This window comes from Astatotilapia calliptera, unplaced genomic scaffold, assembly GCF_900246225.1.
Source record: "Astatotilapia calliptera unplaced genomic scaffold, fAstCal1.2 U_scaffold_28, whole genome shotgun sequence".
NCBI lineage: Eukaryota > Metazoa > Chordata > Actinopteri > Cichliformes > Cichlidae > Astatotilapia > Astatotilapia calliptera.
In genome coordinates this window covers 53,638-74,093 of record NW_020535765.1, presented here as the reverse complement: position 1 = coordinate 74,093, position 20,456 = coordinate 53,638, and the positions used below count along the sequence as shown (strand labels likewise).

Below are 20,456 nucleotides of genomic sequence, written 5' to 3'. Positions count from 1 at the left end.
AAGCTGAGTGTGTGGAGTTAGTGTTGATGAAGCTGTGTGTAAATGGATGAAATGCTGTAGTTTGTCTCTGTGTTGAGGTGGATCAGTGATCCTGCAGAGTCCTGTCCTCCCTGTGATGGAGGGAGATGACGTCACTCTGCTCTGTAAAACAAAGACCACTCCCTCCAACCTCCCAGCTGCTTTCTATAAAGATGGCTCCCTCATCAGGAAGCAGCCTACAGATCACATGACCATCCAGCATGTTTCCAGGTCTGATGAAGGCCTCTACAAGTGTGACATCAGCGGTCATGGAGAGTCTCCATCCAGCTGGATCACTGTCACAGGTGACACACTCACCTGTCTGTGTTTCTGCAGCTTTCAACATTCACAATGTGACAACTTGATGACTGTGTTTGCTTTGTTTTAGACAAACACAGCACCACACCTCTATCTACAACCACACCTCCACCTACATCCACCACTACATCTACACCCACCACCACAACTGTCAGATCTTCGCCCACCTCTATACATACATCCAGCACAACTCCACCCACCATTACACCCTCACCCACTGCTACCAAATCTCCATTAATAACTGCTCCATGCACGAAAACCACACCTCCACCCACCATCACCACACCTCCACCCACCAGCTCACATTCACTCACTGCCACCAAATCTCCATCAATAACTGCTCAAGGCATTACATCCACACCTCCACCTACATTCACCTCTCCTCCTGGTTCCACCTCCAACACGCTACCTCCATCAAACTCTCATCCTCTTCTCTCTATGATGTTGGTCTCCTCTGTTGGATCATCCTGTGTTGTGGTTCTACTGGTGTTACTGGTTCTGCTGGTGAGACGATGTGCTCACAGGAAACCTGAAGGTGAGACTCGGACTCCTGATTGTTCGTGTTTGAGATTCTTCAGTAGAATAAAGGTCACATACATTATTATTATAGTTACAACTTTCCTAAATGCAACCTGTTTTTAGATATTTAATTTATATTATTTTTAATTTTGCATCATTTCAGCAGATCAAGAAGAAGCTGGAGAAGATGACATCATCACTTATGTCATGTACAGTTACATTCAATTATCAGATCCTCAACAACAGCCAATCAGAAAAAGCAAAGGTAGTACTGTGTTTCCATCAAAAGGGTTGAGGTTGACATTTAAAATTTTAAATATAATTGCAAAACTATGTGACGTGTTTCAAATGGCTGCTGAGTTGTTAGATTTGTTTCTAAAACAACTTTTTTGCAACTTTACAATTAAGGAACACTGCAAAGTAGGGGTGAGGATGTTTCAGAAATAGGGGATTAGTAAGGAACGTTCTCTTTGATTTCTTTGTTGTAACACTAATTTATTGCTTCTTGGCAATAAATCTTATACTGTTGGAAAGTCTGTTTCTTCTCTTAAATGGCACAAGATTTGTAAGGAAAATTTGTGAGTTGAGCAGCAGAGTCAAGTATGTAGATTGTATGTGTTTGTGTTGTTCATGATGGCATGACTAGCACTCACAAGCTGATTCCACAAGTGTTCAGTGAGATTGAGGTCAGGACTGCAGGCAGATCCTCCCATCTTCTCAGAAAGTTGTGCCTGTGAAAGTTCTTGAGAAGATAACTTTTTTGGTTTAGTGTGAAGCCAATTAAGTCACAGATTGAACAGACCGTAGACCTTTGTTTGTGTTTTCAGCCTCTCAGACATTTGAACCATTTTTAAACTTGCATGTAAAACCACAGCAGTGTTACGTCTGGTTCGGTTTGGGTAAGACGGAAAAACAGCCGAGTCCGTGTAGGTGACAAACATAGTGATTTTATTGCACACTTCTAAGACAGAAGCATGGGAAGACAAGCGTACAGCCACAGATCTCCAAAGAGTGGACAGCTCCCCCTCCTTATATAAGCTATGATGACGTCACACAGTCAGACCTTACTGGAAATGATAACAGTTTGGGCCTGTTCAGAGAGTTTACCTAATATGGACATCAACTGCTAGTTGTTAGAGAAAAACAAGTGTGTATTACATTGTGCATTTTGTGAAAGTGTATCTATCAGAAAACTGTCCTCAGATGACCCTCCTATTATTACTAAGTGTGTAGGTGAACGTGCGTGTGTGTTACATAAGTGCGTGCATGTGATTAAAGGCCGTGTACGTGCAGAACTACACGCAGGCGGGCCGGGCCCAACAGGACTGGTGGGTCTGAATGGTGTGACTGCACTAACGTGCAACAACTTTATATAAACAGTCAGTGTGCATTAATGTTTGCTCAAAGTAACACAGATGTAATTAAAAGATTATACTGTCAACAGATTCAACAATGGTAAATGATTAATGATTGCTACTTCTGATTATAACTGTGATCATAAGAATACAAAATAAAATATCTCCTGGTCACAGCAGCTACTTCCTGTTGATGACCCCAGTTAGTGTGAACCAGGTTAAGGTTTAGACGTCTCACCACAAGATCTAATGATAGTGTTCGAGTCATGAGAACCCTGTTGCTTTGTGCTTTGTGGTATAGTGTGTGCGTTTGCATTATTAGAATATAGCAGCCTTGTGGTCATCCACACTTGTTTTTCACAGAATGAGCCGTCAGTTATTTCTGGTCATTATGAGTTTCACAGCAGAGGTGTTAACATAGGAAAGCTGAAAAATGCTGCCGATTATAAAAATCGCTTAATCACCTAATCTTGTCAATTACTTTGCAGCTCTTGAATAACAATATATCAATGGTGTTGCTGTAGTTTCAGTAATTTTATATGCTTTATATTACAGAGACTGATACAACTGTGGTCTACCCAGCAGTGGGCTCTGACGATGTCAGTAATGGACAAACAACCATCAGGACAAGAAAGCTCAGGTACAGCTGGGCTGTTCACCCTGTTTACCGTCATTATGCTAGGCTAAGCTAAGAAAAGTTTAAATAAAGTAATCCATGAGAACCAAAAGTGCAGGCTGCAGATTGCTCTAAACATATAATGATTTTTCTACTCTTGGGTTTGTATGATATCATCGATACCTAATATGGTCTCAGTGACATATGCTCCAGCCACCTGTTATTTCAACCTTTTATTAGTGATTGGCAGCAAGGTAGAAAGCATGGTAGAAAGTTGCCTTAAAGGGAGAGGAGCTAATACAGATTGTTTTAGACAGGATGAACTAAGGGGCTCCAACAAAGCTCAGTGTAAGCTAATGAAATATTACCCTGAACTGTGAATCATGCAGAGGTACTCTAGTCAAGTCCAAGAATAAAAATAAAGAGCTGGAAATGAACACAGAACACAAATCTTCACAATCTGATTCAACAAAAATAAACTTGTACAGTGAAAACACAAGTTATAGTGCATGAACTTCAACAGCGTAGGGTTGCTTCAAATACAGGAAATGGTGCAACATATAATTGTGACTCTCCTTATAACCCTGCAGGTACCTCAGGCAGGCAGCTGAAGTTGACGTGCAATAGAATAACACCGACAATAGTGCAGGGTCTATTTTTGATTGAACCTGCAAGAAACAGTAGATTTTTTTTTATATTTGTTTCTCTAAAACTGCACAAAACAGTTCACCTACAAAGTAAAACCTCTGAGCTTGAGAGAAAAAAACAGAGCACTGTTTCTGTACCCAGAGAGCAAAATGTTACTAGTCTTCAGTAGGATACGGTCCATAAATGTTTCACTAGGACTTTGAGATAAATTGAAACATATTAGCAAGATGTCTGACAGTCCAGTTGACTACAACTGAATAACTACAGAACATCTGTCATTACCGCTGGTTATCAGTAGACCATCCAGGTATATATTGTGCTAGATGTATCTATACTTACTCTTGCTATAGTGAGAACACACGTATGCACTCAGTATTACATCATGAACAAACCACATCTCCCTCTGCATGAGTCTGTGAGGGTGCTGAGCAGCTCTTTCAGTCAAAGACTGAACCTCACTGACAAAGTAAAACAGGAATGAAGATCGACACAAACAACCATCAGAAACAGCAGCATAAATGAAGTAAGACATGAAACACTGAGAGGCGAGGCAGAGAAACTACAGACGGAACACAGAGGGAACTAATGACAAACAAAAAGTAAGAACTGAAGCTGAGAGAAAGAAACACTAAACCACACTAGAATAATTTGAAGAAGCAGTTTAAAGTGTGAGCAGTGTGGACGTTCTGATTTGTATCTAAAACTGGTTCCCAGTAAAGTCTGAACTGGGACTGTGTGTGATGCAGAGAGGTGGAGATTGGAGGTCTTGACTGAACTACAAAGCTTGTAATCATGTTTCCTGTTGTTTGAACTGTGTGTGTTTGTGTTCAGACTTTAAACCAGAGCCAGACGTCGTCTACTCTTCACTGAAGTAGTCCACCAGTCCAACCACTGACATCCAGCTGCTGGTCTCTAACTGGTCCCCCCAGCACCTCAGACCAGAGGACATCCACATGTTACAGATTTTATGTCTTTTTATCACTGAATTAGACTCTGATGATGCAGAACTACTTAATGGAAATCAGTTACTTAATTTATTGGCATGCAGATGTTTTATGTCTTCAGTAACTTACAACAAGTATCCTGTTGTTGTTCCTTCCCCTTGGAAACATTTATATAGTCTCACTCAGTAATATAAGATTAAAACACAGACTTGAGTGTTGTAGTGTCTGATAAACTACAAATTCATGAACTCAGACTGGACTTCCTTCTGAATCACATTTCCTGAATGAGCACAGAGCTCAGTCCTGTTAAACTTTCAATGAAGCTTAAAGCCTCTTTGAGGTCAAAGTCATCATAGGTCAAAGGTCAAAGTCATCATCCAGTTCTCTAATTTGGAGAAGCAAAACTGTTTTGGGTAAAACAGTCCCACAGCTCATGGTCACAGGTTGGGTTGGGCAACCAGTTTTGCTTTGCCTCTTTTGTTCTAATGCAACATAAAATGATACAGACAGAGTATAACTGAGGTTTACTGAAAAACTAATCAGTTCCAGAAGGCAGATTTGGAAAAATAACTTTAAATCTGATCTCTGAGTTCAATAATATCAAACTTTTCATTCTAGTTAGTTCAACCCACTCTGTTGTGTATTTTCCTCTTGAGTTAACTACATATATGAATGCCTGCTGATAACTTAATGGATGTTCAACCATGTATGATCATAGTTCACTAAGTCATGAAGCAGGAATTATAGATTTTATTCTAAGCTGTGAACTTTTTTTATTCTAACTGTGAACAAACAACGTTTCTGAAATGGCAGCCACTTCACAAACGCATGGCACAACATAGAAGAGCCACCTCCACAGGACAAAACTCGGCTGTCCATCTGCATCTAAAGGACAAACGTCACTCTTTCGAGGATGCCAATGTTCACATTTTGGACAGAGAGGACAGATGGTTTGAAAGAGGAGTGAAAGAAGCATCTATGTCCACTGTGAGCGACCATCTTTGAACAGAGGCGGTGGTTTATAACACCAACTTTCTGCCATCTATAATCCAGTTTTGAGTTCCCTCCCCAGACGCCTTAACACCCACTCACATCCTGGGCCATCTGACCTCAGGACATCACATGATAGGGTGGGGCCAGGTTTCACAATGAGCTCACCCGAAACCCTGGCTGATTGGGACCCACACCCGTTTTCTCACCTTGGCTCATGTGATTAGGTAGAGGATCATCAGGGGGTCCTTTTGTCCCTCTTTGGGGGGAAACTCCCACTGGGTTTAAATCTGGGACTCTCCACCATTTGACCTTAGAACTGAAGAAGCTTCTCGGATGAGAGGTGAAACGTCATCAAGCAACTTAAAGAAGTCCTGATGCTTTTTTTTTCTAAGCTCCTTAGACTACGATGACCTGGATGACTGAGAACCTTCACAGACATAGACAAAATAGACTTAAGTAAACCAAAAGAACTTTGGAGTCTACAAATCTGTCTCACCACATCTTAGTGGTTAATGCAGTTGTTCCGGTAAACAGAAACAAACACTTCCTCTCTGCTGAACTGCAGACACTGTATTTATTGAAGAGGCACAGCATCACTTTAGTGAGTCCTGCTCACCTTATGACCAAAGAATCAATCCAGATGATCACAAAAATGGAATCAAATATCTATGATGATGTATTATTGGAGGCTGAGATGAGTTATCAGACATTATTGATTTTTTGGAGAAAATTCACAAAAATATTCAAATGTGTTCTCCTCCTCCAAAAGCAGTTTTTATTTTATTTTCTTCTCTCTAAAAAAAAGTGTGTGTGTAAGAAAGGTTTCCTGTGTGAGGTAAACTATGTAAAAATCCAACAGGTGGCAGCAGAGGAGCTTCAGTTTGACCAAGATGTCATTCTAGAAGATGAGGGCTGCTGGGAAAAATAGTGGTGGGGTTACTGTACCCCACCACTATAGAGGATGGTTGCTTTCAACTTAGAGGTGTGAAACTGAGATTTTTTCTAAGCCCGTTTAAAAAAGAAAACAAAAAAAGCTATTACAATCATCTAAGATGGATCACACAAACACACGTGTCAGTTGTGATATTTTAAATGATTTACCTAAAGCAGTGATGCCCTGTAATTACTCTTTTCTATTAATATTCATTGCCATAATTTGTGACACACAGGAAAAAAAAAGCTTGAAGAAAAGCTTTGTCTAATCTCCATGCGCTAGCTTCAATTATCTTCTCAGCTTTATATATAATAAATATACCGATGACTTAAAAATATAAAATAATTTCCAAATCCAAATTGGTGAACAATAAATGAATGACAATAAAGCTTTCATCCAGTGTATTATAATCAGTCATATCCAACCAAATGACTGTTATTAAATATGTTTCTGCCATAAATCCAGATTGTTCCTCATTAATTTAATATAATTTAATATATAATTTAATATACGTCAGTCCTAATGTTAACCTAATGCAGAACCATTTCTGTATTTCCATTGGAGGAGTCCGGTCCAGCCCACCATCTCTATCTCTCTCTCTAACTCATAAGTGTGGCGTTACAGACCTACTCTCTCACTCAGGGACTTTCAGCTTTATCTGAACCTCAGAGTTCTCTTCTGAATCTCAGATTCTGATTTTAAAACAGAAACAGAAATGTCTGCTGGAACTTCGTCACTCTGCTACAATTTCCTGTTTTTCAGCATCTTTGTCTTTGTCTCTGCAGGTGAGATTTACTGTGAGAAAGTGAAGGTTATATATTAATAATAATGTGTGTGAAAGTGACACAAGGTTAGACAGAGTCTGTGCGGATTTAACATCTGTAATCCAGCTGTGACAAAAAAGTGTAATGTGTTGATGGGCTCAAACTGTGCTCATGAACATTTTGTACTTGTAAAGTTGTGAACTGAGTTTTTTAACCTTGTAAACCAAAATATCTGAAAATGTTATGCTTGTGCATCTGTAGACTAGAATTTGGGTGTTTGTAAAAAAAACAAAACAATTATTTACACAAGTTACAAATATTTTTTTGTTAAGGTCTGGTTAGACATACAAAGCAAAAATCTACACTGTGTTCCAAATTATTATGCAAATTATATTTTTCTGTGATTTTCCTAAAAAGTCGATTCAGTCAGCATAATTTTTGAGTCATCAACCATTCGAGTATAATTTAAATGTTACTGAACAAACCACACAATAAAAACAGTGTTTTTCAAAAATAAAAAACCTTAGTATGCACTGCTCCAAATTAATAAGCACAGAGTTTTAAAACATTTTATAGGTTGTAGAGAATTGAAAATGGTCATTTGTTTAATTTGCAGTATTAATAGATCAATTTTTGCTGAAATCAAAAGCTATTTCCATCAAAAAACACCTTAACAGGTCAAGTTACATATTAACATAGCACCCCTTATTTGATAGCAGTTTCACATTTCTTGGATGTTCCATGGATGCAACATTCAAGTTTCAACTTGAATGTTTAATTATGTGGGGTACAGAAAAAATAAAAATTATAGACTATATTTTGTCAGGTTCCTGTTTCTGTTGACCCAGCGTTTTAAGTTTTAGTTTATTTGGATGTTGTTTATGTTTAAGTTCGTTAGATTAGCAAAGTTCACTTGGTTATTAGACTCCTTGTGTTTTCTGTTCCTGTATTCCTGGTTATTCAAGTCACGTTTCATGTTTTGTTTCGTCTGCATTTGGGTCCAGCTTTCACTCTACACACAGTCAGCCCCGCTGATTGTGACATATTTATACAAAACGTGTATTATTACATTTGAATCACATGTGTTCTTGAAGAAAATGTATCTAAATCTGCCACTAAGAGACTCACAGTGTCTTATAATGAGAGGCTGCTTTCTCTCACACATTATGTTCACTTATTATCAGCACATGTTGTTGTTCTGTGGAAGCTAACATCTTGTAGTTTCTGACACTTTGCATGTTTAGCATGAGGCTAAAATTCCCCCTCAGTGGGTCACTGGTGACCTGCTGGATGTTCAGAGGTTCATTAAATCCAACATGACTAAAAACTCAAATGTGAAAGGAAATAAACAAAAATATTTAAAGTCAGTCATTCTGATCATAATTGAACTTTGACCTTTAACCTCTCTGCTCTGTGCTGTTTCCTCTTTCAGAGCAGAAAACCATCACAGCTGAGTCTGGACAGAACGTCACTCTGACATGTCGAGCTCCAAACAACAACATCACAGCTGTACATTGGAGCAGAACTGACCTGAGAGATAAGTATATTCTTTTGTACCAGGATGGTCACTTGGTTACAGACGACCAGCATCCGTCTTTTAAGAACCGTGTGGATCTGCAAGACAGACAGATGAAGGATGGAGACGCGTCTTTGATTCTGAAAAATGTGACGATTAATGATGCTGCAAGATACAAGTGTCATGTCCTTGTGAATGGAACAGACTCATGGAAACTCGTCAGCATCATCAACCTGAGGGTTTCCCCAGGTGAGTGAGTGATGGTCCTACAGTCCAACGAGCATATTTAACTCTTTGAAGGATAATTTTACCATATTTATACAATATTAATATAATAATAAAATCACTTTAGTACATGAGGATGCAAATATTTTAATCTAAATTCTAATGTCAATGAACTTACTTATCATGACTCTGTCATGTAGCACACCTGCAATACAGGAGAAATTTCTGTTGTTTAAATGATTTAATTTGCATCAGCAACTTACAAGTTTCAGCACTGGGCCTCTCTATGAAATCAGCCATCTGTCTGCACACAAAAGATGAGCCTGTGTAACTACAGGGCTCCAACAAACAATAGCCAAACATTATATTGATGTTTTCAAGTTTGTTTCGCTCTCTCTCTCTCTCTCTCGTTCTCTTCAGAAACCACGAACACTGAAGAAAACACAAAGTTTACAATGTAAATGTCTTTCATCTTATTAAAGTCTAACATGTTATTGCCCATAAACAGTGTTGAGCTAGCAGTACAGGAAAATGTTCAGGTGCTGAACATACAGCATCTGTAGCTTTGTATCCATGCTAGTTCTGACCCACAATGCCATAGTTGTGCTCTCAACTAAACTCTGGTCATGTGACCATTACAAACTCTACCTCAAACAAACTTTACAGCACTTTAAACCTTTAACAAACCCTTATTTCTTAATCACATTTTTTAGACAGGTTCTTAATCTGTTGTGGGAACTGCTGGCTTGTGTGTGGCTGGCTGCTGTGTGAGGAGTTTTTCACGCGCATGCTCACGTGTGTGTGAGCATGCGCATGAAAAACGCGGTGACTGAAAAGAATGTCACGGGTAGAGGCGGCGACCGGGAGCAGCGTTGTAACGGGCTACAGCCCATGCAGTGTGTTTTGAAATGTGCAGTACCGGTATTAAAGCCTCATGTCTTCAGTACTCCTGGGTGTCTCGGCTGATTTCTGTCTGCCTCACTACTCCACAAAAGTGATGGGAGTTAACCCCGAAGGAGGACAAAACTTCAGCCCTGGAGGAAGCATTTCCCCTTGGGTCTCCCGACCACGGTCAGGGGACCGACAGCGAGGAATGGTTAACAAATCAATGCTACATTTTTTTGTCTCAGGGACAGTTACCCCCTGGATTGGGCCAGATGCTGCTGCAGTCACACACACCAGTGTGACAGGAGTGTGAGAGAGATTAAAGAGAAAGAGACAACAGAACATGTTCAACTATGAAAACATTAAAATAGCTGCTGGATGTTCAAAGGTTCATTAAATTCAATCCAACATGACTAAAAACTCAAATGTCAAAGGAAATAAACAAAAATATTTAAAGTCAATCATTCTGATCATAATTGTACTTTGACCTTTAACCTCTCTGCTCTGTGTTGTTTCCTCTTTCAGAGCAGAAAAACATCACAGCTGAGTCTGGACAGGACGTCACTCTGACATGTCGAGCTCCAAACAACAATATCAAATTTGTACATTGGAGCAAAGCTTACTTGACATCAGGCTATGTCTACTTGTACCAGGAAGGGCAATTTGTTCCACAAGGTCAGCATCCATCTTTTAAGAACCGGGTGGATCTGCAGGACAGACAGATGAAGGATGGAGACGTGTCTTTGATTCTGAACAATGTGACGATTAATGACACTGGAACATACGAGTGTCGTGTGTTCATGAAAGAAACGGGCTCTCGGGAGCTCATAATCATCATCTACCTGGTTGTTCCTCCAGGTGAGTGAGTAGAGTTGAGTGTGTGTGTGATCAGAGGTGAAGCTGCTTCCTGGTTGTTGATGTTTGTTTCTAAAGATGTTGTTGATGAGACTTTGTAGAAAGCAGCTGGTCTGAGTGATGTGATCAGAGTGCAGTAGATAATGTCTGACAGCAGTTTGAAGAGCAAATGGATTCTGTTCTGTTCTTCACTCATCACCTACCTGACAGCTGACACCTCACACCTGTTTCTCACCTGCAGGTCAGACAGGAGGAGACACAGAGGATGGAGGTAAGGATGAAGAAGGGAAGAAGGAAGAAGGGCAGAAGCATGAAGTGAAAAAGGAAGAAGGGAAGAAGGATGAAGTAAAAAATGAAGGAGGGAAGAAGGAAGAAGGAGAGAAGGATGAGAGAAATAAGGAAGAAGGAGAGAAGGATGAGGGAAATAAGGAAGAAGGGATGAAGCATGAAGTGAAAGAGGAAGAAGGAAAGAAGGATGAAATGAAGAAACCTGAAGTTAAAACAGAAAATGGCAGGAAGGGTGAAGGGGAGAAGGATGAATCTATTGCACTGCAAGCTTTACCTCTGCTTCTTGTTGCTGCTGTTAGTGTTTTTTTTCTCATCTAAAAAAACATCAAAAGAAAACCCCAAAAAACAACAGAAGCAGATAGGGCTGCACGATTTTGCATAAAATGAGAATCACGATTTTTTTGGCTTAGAATTGAGATCATGATTCTCTCACGATTTTCTTTTCCAATATAAATATTTATTGCACTTATTAACTGCACATCAACTTCGTAACAGTTGAGACTGAACATAAAAACAACAAATAAACATAAAAACAACAAATGTCTCACATTTTGTTGTTGCCGCAAAATGTTGTACTGCTTGAAATTCCGTCTCCACCGTTGCTCGACACTGCGTGTATAGAGCAGGTAGTGCAACAATAGAAAAATAGTTGCGGGACAGCACTGTGTAGCGTTTGTCTAGGGTGTTGATCATTTTCCTAAATCCCTCGTTTTGCACAGTGTTGATGGGAGCCATATCTTTGGTCAGGTGATAAGTAATGGCCTCCGTGATTTCTTTGTGCCTGCGGGAGTTCGACGGGTCTAGGGAAGCGCTGTATAAGGTTCCCGTTATTGATGTTTGGGTGGTTGACCGGGACGGATTTTCTCCTGTCACTTTCTCGTCATCCCTGACGTGCTCTCCGTGGTTTTTTCCCTGCTAATTTTAGCATCACACGGCACAGCTTCTGTATCACGTGGTATAAGGCTCCGCCCTTGTCATTTGTTGAGCAGGAAGAGTGAGCGCTTGTTTTCATGCAGATTACGTCCTGGATCAAAATGCGGTACAATCGTCGTCGTCGTCTTTTTTTTTTTTTTTAAATCATTGTCATTTGGAAATGAGATCGCACATAAGTATGAATCGAGATCGCGATTTTCTAACGATTAATCGTGCAGCCCTAGTAGCAGAGTCAAAAACAATAAAAGGTTCTGTTCATCTGGTCTCATCCAAGTGACTTCTTCAGTCTCAGCTGACTGCAGGTTTCCCCAACATGGAAAAAAGAGCTTTGTTATCCAACCCTGGAACATCACCAAGTTATTAGTTCAGGTATGTGGATGACACCTGGGTGAAAGTCAAATCTCAGGATGTACCACTGATCACATGAACTTTGTGGACCAACACATCAAATTCACCAGGGAGGATATGAAATATCTCAGAGGGGTCAGGGGTCAAGAGCTGAACTCTGAGTCTCCTGCTGCTGATCCAAACTTTGTGTTGACACCAAAAGTGAAGAACATGCTGATCATCATCTTTAAACCTCACAGCAGAACTGTGGGTCAAATGATCTGAAGACACACAGAAATGAACTTTCCTCTGCTGCCTGACAGTGACTCTGAACTACAGTCTTCAGGATGTTCATGAACACAAAGTAAAACTGTGTTACAAACTAGGGCTGGGCGATATATCGAGTTTTTTAAAAATATCGATATATTTTCATACGAGATATAAGATGTGACAATATCGTTTATATCGATATAGTCTATGTTACGTTATAATTATACTTGTGGAGCCGCAGGTTTGCCTCTCTTTCGTCCACTTTTGTCTCTACGCAACGTTACTCGGCCTCGCCTCTCCTGCACTGAACACAACTCCCCCATAGCTTCACCTGCAGGCAATGACAAGATGAAAGCGGAAAATCTCCGTTAGCGAGTTACCGTGCGTGGGGCTGGATGGCGTCAACGTGTTAGCGAGCTAACCGCGCTAACGACATGCAGCCCAGAGGGGCTGCACGGCCTAAAATCCTTTCCTTTTCTCAAAAATCGACAGTGCGCCTTATGTATGAATTCTGGTTGTGCTTACTGACCGCGAACCGATTTTATGTGGTACACAGCGCTCAGCAATCTGTCAAAAAATGTTTTAATATGACTTTGCTAAGCTACGGAGCTGCACCGCTTGATGGATTGTCGGAGAATTACGGCTACAGAGGAGGAGCCTCGCGGAGTGATACGTACTGTGTGTGTATAAGGACCACAAATGGCACCTGTTCAGAGACGTGGTGCAGCTGTGAAATCTGTCTCTTTGTTATTATGCTCAGCGTCTATTAGTTTACATTTTGACTGCACAATTGTGAGCTTTTTGTTATGCACAAAAACAACATTGTTTTCTTTTATTTATGGACCATGATTATTTAATATATGCTGATAATTTATTTTTGAGTAATATCTACGCTGTATGTAAATAAAAGTGCCCGTGTGACATCTGGGACACAGTGTGACTAAGAACTCTCTTTTTGTTCTTAACTTATGGCTTAAAAAAAAAAATCGAGATATATATCTTATATCGCCATCCAGCTAAAAAATATCGAGATATGAATTTTGGGTCATATCGCCCAGCCCTATTACAAACATGTATGAATTAGTGCTGTCAGCGTTAATCTCTTTAAAATGACGTTAATGCCATAACAGCATTAACGCAGCAAATCTCTGTTAGTGAGTTACCACCGGTCACCTGCACAGTGACAAAGTTTTATGTTAACCACGCTAACGAGCTAACTGCGCTAATGTGTTGATGCTGTGCAGCCCCACGCACGGGGTGATCCACGATAACTTGCTAATGGAGATTTGCCTGATGGCTCATGGTTCAGCTACAACTAAATGATTGACATTGAGGTTTTTATTGAGAATTAATTTTTTTTTTTGTGAAATTAAAATTTGATTCCAAAGAGACAAAGAAGTTTGGGTGATTCAAGTGTTTTGCACAGTACTGTGTGATTTTTCATAATATAACAACAAACATCACATGTGGTCAAAGTGTCTCCAGATCACAAACTTGCCTCAACTCTTCCAAACCATCCCAGCAGTTTATCAGTTACTGCGACAACAGGAAAAAGAAAAGCACCTAAATTTGCCCAGAGACCTTAATTAAGGTTCCAAGCATCTGCAAAGATAAACATCATATAAACAAAACATTCCAGCAGCTATAATCGACATCCTCAGATCTGATACATTAATTGTCCAGGAAACTCCTGTTTTTATAGCTTGGATCATTTTTGTTTTTTTTGTTTTTAAAAAATAACTATTCAGTTATTTCTTAGTGTTTATGGGTCTTTATTTTCTTATTCCTGATGTGAGTTCCTGTCATGGTACTTTATGCCTTTAGTTCTGTGCTCCCATTCAAGAGTCCTTTAGGTTTATGTGTGTATTTTGGGTTTGTGACTTAATTGTTAGTTGTTTGATTTTCTGTTAGAGCTGCATTGAGTTCTGCTTATCTGGTTTCCTGGAAGAGTTTCCTGTTGTTTAAGAGTCTTTGTTCCTGACCTGCAGTGGTTTTGTACTTTGAGAGTTCAGCTCTAAAGCTGCTCTTGAGTTAATTTTTTTCTCCTGAATCTTGCATTTAGGCTCCATCTCCTACCTAACAAACAATCTTTGATGAAATATTTAAGAGTGGATTAGTGAGACTTGAAATTAAATAAAATTTAAGATTATTTGACAATAATGATCACACTGATGATGTGACAGTTTCCTTCTGGTCCCTCCTCTGAGGTCAGAGCCTGGAAGATGTTATGTCATATATTATGCATTATGTACTGTGTGGAGTGGACAGGATAGAAAACCCAAAATGTAGACTCTCAGAATAATTCTGAACAGGCAGCTTTTTTGCCATTTTTTTAATGGGAAACATGTTGTTTACGAAGTGTTTTGATAACCATCTGCATGCATTCAGAGTTGTACATACCAAGGAGAGATGTATAGTGAAGATGTCAGATCTAACATTTTATAAACCTTTTAATATTCAAAGATCATCCTTTTCAGATGAGACATTGTACATTGTTCCTTCATTCACAATGTTTTGAAGACAAAATAAATGTCGTTTCTCAGAATGCCCTGATTTAATGGCTGGCCATTAATGGTCCCAATCACTTTGTGTCTGCTACCATTAATGGAGGTGCCATTTGAGCACATTGACATCAACATTTCTTCAATCAATGATGTTCTAGCTTCGTCAAGAGCTTTTATATAAAGCAGAAAGCCATTTTTCCAGGCAAAATGGGAGCATGCACAGTCTCTCAGGGGATGGATATTTGAAGGGATGACAAGATAACGAGAGGGAAGCTGCAAAAAGACATGTAAGACTGCATCTCTGCTGCTCCATTCAAAATTGGATGGGTACCATCTCTTCTAACAAGACCAGATTTGTCCCAGAAAGGTTCCCAATTTTCTATAAAGCCCACATCTTTTTTGGAGGACTAAATAAACATCTCAAACACTGAGAAGGAAAGTGCAGCAGGGACAGGTATAGAGGCCATCTTACTAATCAGTCAGCTATGAGCAAAACTATTCTAGCAGATCCCTAAAGACAAAGTGAGTGAATACCATGAATGTAGTTAGTGAGTGAATCAAAAGAGAATGTACCTGGCATAGAGCATGTGAAGATTAGACTAGGAAATAAGACATTATCTAAAAGTTTTAACTAAAGTGGCTAAGCATATGACCTACACAAAAACACCACTGTGTGTTGTAAGAGATACAGAAAGTGATACTCTACCACAGAGAGAGCAATCACCAAGTGACAGCACCACCCCAACCATACTAAGCCAAAATGTCTTGGTAAAGCATTAAGAGTTGTGCCCAGCTCGAGAAAAACAAACCCACTCCATAATCCCCCGTCCACAAAATTTTAGACTTGGCACAATGCAGTAAGTCAAGTACCGTTCTCCTGGAAACTACAAAACCCAGACTTTTCCATCAGATTAGAAGCATGGCTCGTTACGTCAGAGAGCACATTTTTGCTGTTTACTGGCGAAGTGCTTTACGTCACTGCATCTAATGCTTTCTATCTCACATGGCAATCTAAGGCTTTTAATGCAGCTGCTCAGCCATTTCTCCTCCTAGAACAATGGGTTTTATTTTATTTTCTTCTTCTCTCTTAAAAAGTGTGTGTAAGAAAGGTTTCCTGTGTGAGAGGTACTATATGTAAGCTATGTAAAGATCCAACAGGTGGCAGCAGAGGAGCCTCAGTTTCACCACCAAGATCGAACATCATTCCAGATTATTAGGGCTGCTGGGTAGACAACGTTATACAGTGACAGAGTTGCTGGTCCGGTGTGATGGGTGGAGGCTGGTTGCCTTCCTTAGATTTTATAGGACTGCAAGATGCAGCTGGCTCCGTTATATTTCAGACCTGAAATGCAGACTTACACAAAGTGTCCTTAAAGCACTCCAAACATCTGTCATTATAGGAGGACAGCACTGATCCCTCAGGTAGTACTCAGGGCTCACTCACTGCAACATGTTCACAGTCTGATCACAGTTTTCTGTTCCACTCAGAGGTGAGAAACAGAGATTTTATCTAAACTAGAATTTTTAAAAAGCCATTACAATCATCTAACATGGATTATACAAAGGCACATGTCAGGTGTGATCATTGGATTTACCTAATGCAGGGATGTCATAGACTTATGCTTTTTATGATATTCTCTACTATGTTTGTGACACAAAAGTAAAAAAACGGCTTGAAGAAAATGGTAAATGGACTGGTTCTTAAATAGCCCTTTTCTGCTCTGAGCACTCAAAGTGTTTTGTCTAAAAAGCTTTGTCTAATCTACTTGCACCAACTTAAGTTATCATCTCAGCTTTCTATAAAGAGCTGATGATTCTTAAAGTAATAGAAAAGAATTTCTGAATCCAAAGTGCTGAACAACCTTGAATGACACTAAAGCTTTTAACCTATTTGTTATAATCAGTCATGTCCAAAACCAATTGACTGTTATTAAATATGTTTCAGCCACAAAACCAGATAATTCCTCATTAATTTAAGAAAATAAGAGTCCTTATTTTGACCTCTTAGGTACAAATATTTTGGCATCATTATTTAAAGACTGGCTGCTCTCCAGTTTTCTTCATTTCTGCGTTTGCATTGGAGGACACTGGTCCAGCCCACCACTCTGTTCCTCCCTCTCTCTGACTCTTAAGTGTGGAGTTACAGACCTGTTCTCTCACTCAGGGGCTTTCAGCTTCATCTGAACCTCAAAGCTCATCTCATATAGTCTCATCTGAAGATCCGATTTGATTTGAAGCCCCGATTTTAATACAGAAAGAAAGACATGTCTGCTGGAACACTCTGGTCCACTTTGCTCTTTTTCAGCGTCCTCATGTTCGTCTCTGCAGGTAAGATTAACTGTTAGAAATTGTTTATCTCTGAGGTAAATAACTGAAGAGTATCAGCCTGTTTACATGGTAATAGACTTTGCATGTTTAGCATGAGGCTAAAATTCCCCCTCAGTGGGTCACTGGTGACCTGCTGGATGTTCAGAGGTTCATTAAATCCAACATGACTAAAAACTTAAATGTCAAAGGAAATAAACAAAATATTTAAAGTCAATCATTCTGATCACAATTGTACTTTGACCTTTAACCTCTCTGCTCTGTGTTGTTTCCTCTTTCAGAGCAGAAAAACATCACAGCTGAGTCTGGACAGAACGTCACTCTGACATGTTGAGCTCCAAACAACAACATCACAGCTGTATATTGGAGGAAAGCTGACCTGACAGATAAATATGTGCTTTTGTATCAGGATGATCAGTTTGATCCAGCCAATCAGCATCCATCTTTCCAGAACCGGGTGGATCTGCAGGACAGACAGATGAAGGATGGAGACGTGTCTTTGATTCTGAACAATGTGACGATTAATGACACTGGAACATACGAGTGTCGTGTGTTCATGAAAGAAACACGCTCTCAGGAGCTCATAATCATCATCTACCTGACTGTTGTTGTTCCTCCAGGTGAGTGAGTAGAGTTGAGTGTGTGTGTGATCAGAGGTGAAGCTGCTTCCTGGGGCCCGTTCTTCGTACCTCGCTAAGTAAGTTAGCTGGATTAGATTGTTGACGATTTCGCGTGATCTTGGATCGTTCGGTTCCCCGAAGCTCATCCGGGACTTGCTGTCATAGCAACAGAGCCGTAAGCGTAAACCTGCTCGGGAGCAGGTTTACTTTATGTAAACAGGATTAGATCGCGGCCACGCAGGTATGTCCGCGTCATTTATACGAAAGCAACAGCGATATTCCACCACTGTTTCACCATAAATAAATAACATCAATGTAACTAAAGATAATGCAGCACTTGATCCTTTTATTGATGTCACACAGATACATACAGGTCATTTCCTAAAAAAGGGAAATGAACTATTAACATTCTATTACATGTATGTGATTATTACAGATGTAATTCATATTTTAGAGTACTAATTGTAAATTACTTCGTGTAATCAAGATGAGAGACCACGGCTATAAAAGCGAAGGTGGATTTGGGAAGTCTGTCGCAGCCATGTCCTGTCCGTATACGCGAGCCACCCATTGCGGAAGGTGCAAGATTGATAAGGAGAGTTTTCAGAATTCAGCGTATATTGCGGGACAGACAGGATCCTTTAGCTCAGCGCGACAGTGTGCTCATAGAGAGATATCGATTTTCCCGTGAGGGTATTATTTACTTAACCAACTTGTTGACGAGGGGGTGCAGGACCACCACCTGTCTTTTTTTTTGCTCTGCCCTTTTCTTGGTTGCTGTTATGAACAAACTAACAGAGTATTACAGGGTCTCTTTCCAAGAGACTAAAAGCAATATAAGTGATAAATATTACCATTCTGTAGAATACTCCTGTATTTCACTTTTACTTGTTCCCATGTTCTTGTGGGTCCTGTTGTGGCTCTAATGTGAAAGAGGATATAATATAACATATTATAATATAATATAATGCCATATAATATTGGACAATATAGTGTCATATGATAGATCTACCCTACCGCCTACTGGTGTTGGCCAGAGGGGCCGATGGCGCGATATGGCAGCCTCGCTTCTGTCAGTCTGTCCCAGGGCAGCTGTGGCTACACCTGTAGCTGCCTCCACCAGTGTGTGAATGTGAGAGTGAATGAATAGTGGTATCGTAAAGCGCTTTGGGTGCCTTGGAAAGCGCTATATAAACCCAATCCATTATTATTATTATTATTATTATTATTATTAAATTACCTACGAGTCTGATTTGTCAGCAACTTCCTGCCAGCCCTCTCTCCTTGCTTTTGCAGCCTTTGCAGTGTTCCCTTGCGTTTTAATTAAACTCTGAAACTCCTGAAATCCCTCACTCATGAGTTCTTGCTCTGCTGCCGGAAAATACCGAGCGCGCTCCTTCGACATTTTCGCCGACCAATCAGCGGGTTGCCGATCAATGTTTCTACTATCGATGCGTAGCCCCTTTTACGACACCCAGTGATCTCACATTACTTCATCCCGCTGTACTAATCGTCAACAGCAGGTGTGTTCGGGGAACCGGATTAGCGAGCTCACGGTTAGCGCGATGGTTTGGTCTTGGATGTGTCATTTGATCTTGGATGTAGTGAGCGACATACGAAGAACGGGCCCCTGGTTGTTGATGTTTGTTTCTAAAGATGTTGTTGATGAGACTTTGTAGAAAGCAGCTGGTCTGAGTGATGTGATCAGAGTGCAGTAGATAATGTCTGACAGCAGTTTGAAGAGGAAATGGATTCTCTTCTGTTCTTCACTCATCACCTACCTGACAGCTGACACCTCACACCTGTTTCTCACCTGCAGGTCAGACAAGAGGACAAGAGAAGGATGAAGACAACAAAGATGGAGGGAAGACAAATGGAGTAAAGAAGGAGGATTTACCTGTTGTATTGATGTGCTTCGTGTTGCTGCTGTTATTGCTTTCTTGATCTACAGAAAATATAGAAAAGGCTCAGTATTCTGTTGGACATCAGCCCATTTTAGACGTCTCAGGGCTTCGTACAGATAACTGTGAGACTCCTGCTGCTATTTCAAACCATTAGTGTCAACTTTCAGTTTCAGATAAAACCTTTTAATAACCATTATCAGATGGCCTGGCACCCTGTCCTGGTGTACTAAACCTCATACTCAGTGACAGCTGCTATCAGCTCCACCCATGTCAAACTAGAAGGAAGGAAATTTACTTCTTCACAAATAGTTGGTTTAGAAACAAGATCCAACTTTTACCAAAAAGTCCAGATAATCCTCACATATGTTGTTTATGAAGGCATGTGTAAGTGAGCAGATTAATAACTTGTTACTTGTTTGTTTGTGCTTTAGAAAGTGATTATTACAATTTATTTATTGTTTCATTGTTTGTTTACATTTATGGTAGATGGTTATTAGGAAGCTTTACCATACTTAATTTTTCATTTCTCTGTTTGTCATCAAACCTGTTCAGACTATGTTAGTGTCTGTCCGAGCTCTCTATCAGCGACTCTATGATCCACAGTGTTTGTTCCTCTTCAATAATTTATCACAGGATTGATTAACACCATTTAAAACAGTATTACAAACGAAACCTTACATTAAATTAGTGTTACA

The 20,456-nt window shown here is 40.0% G+C and overlaps 1 protein-coding gene and 1 pseudogene across 1 annotated transcript in view; both read left to right on the top strand.

The window, feature by feature from the left end:
- LOC113017920 (neural cell adhesion molecule 2-like) overlaps nt 1-8,882 on the top strand; it is a gene marked incomplete at its 5' end in the record, with an annotated part of 33,597 nt that extends 24,715 nt beyond the window's left edge. Inside the window, one exon of the mRNA XM_026161019.1 lies at nt 8,542-8,882. Within this exon, the coding sequence (XP_026016804.1) occupies nt 8,542-8,882 (341 nt within the window). The remainder of the gene's footprint in view (nt 1-8,541) is intronic.
- Nucleotides 8,883-9,657: 775 nt separating this feature from the next.
- Nucleotides 9,658-19,922, top strand: LOC113017919 (V-set and immunoglobulin domain-containing protein 1-like; annotated as a pseudogene).
- The last annotated feature ends 534 nt before the right edge of the window (nt 19,923-20,456 follow it).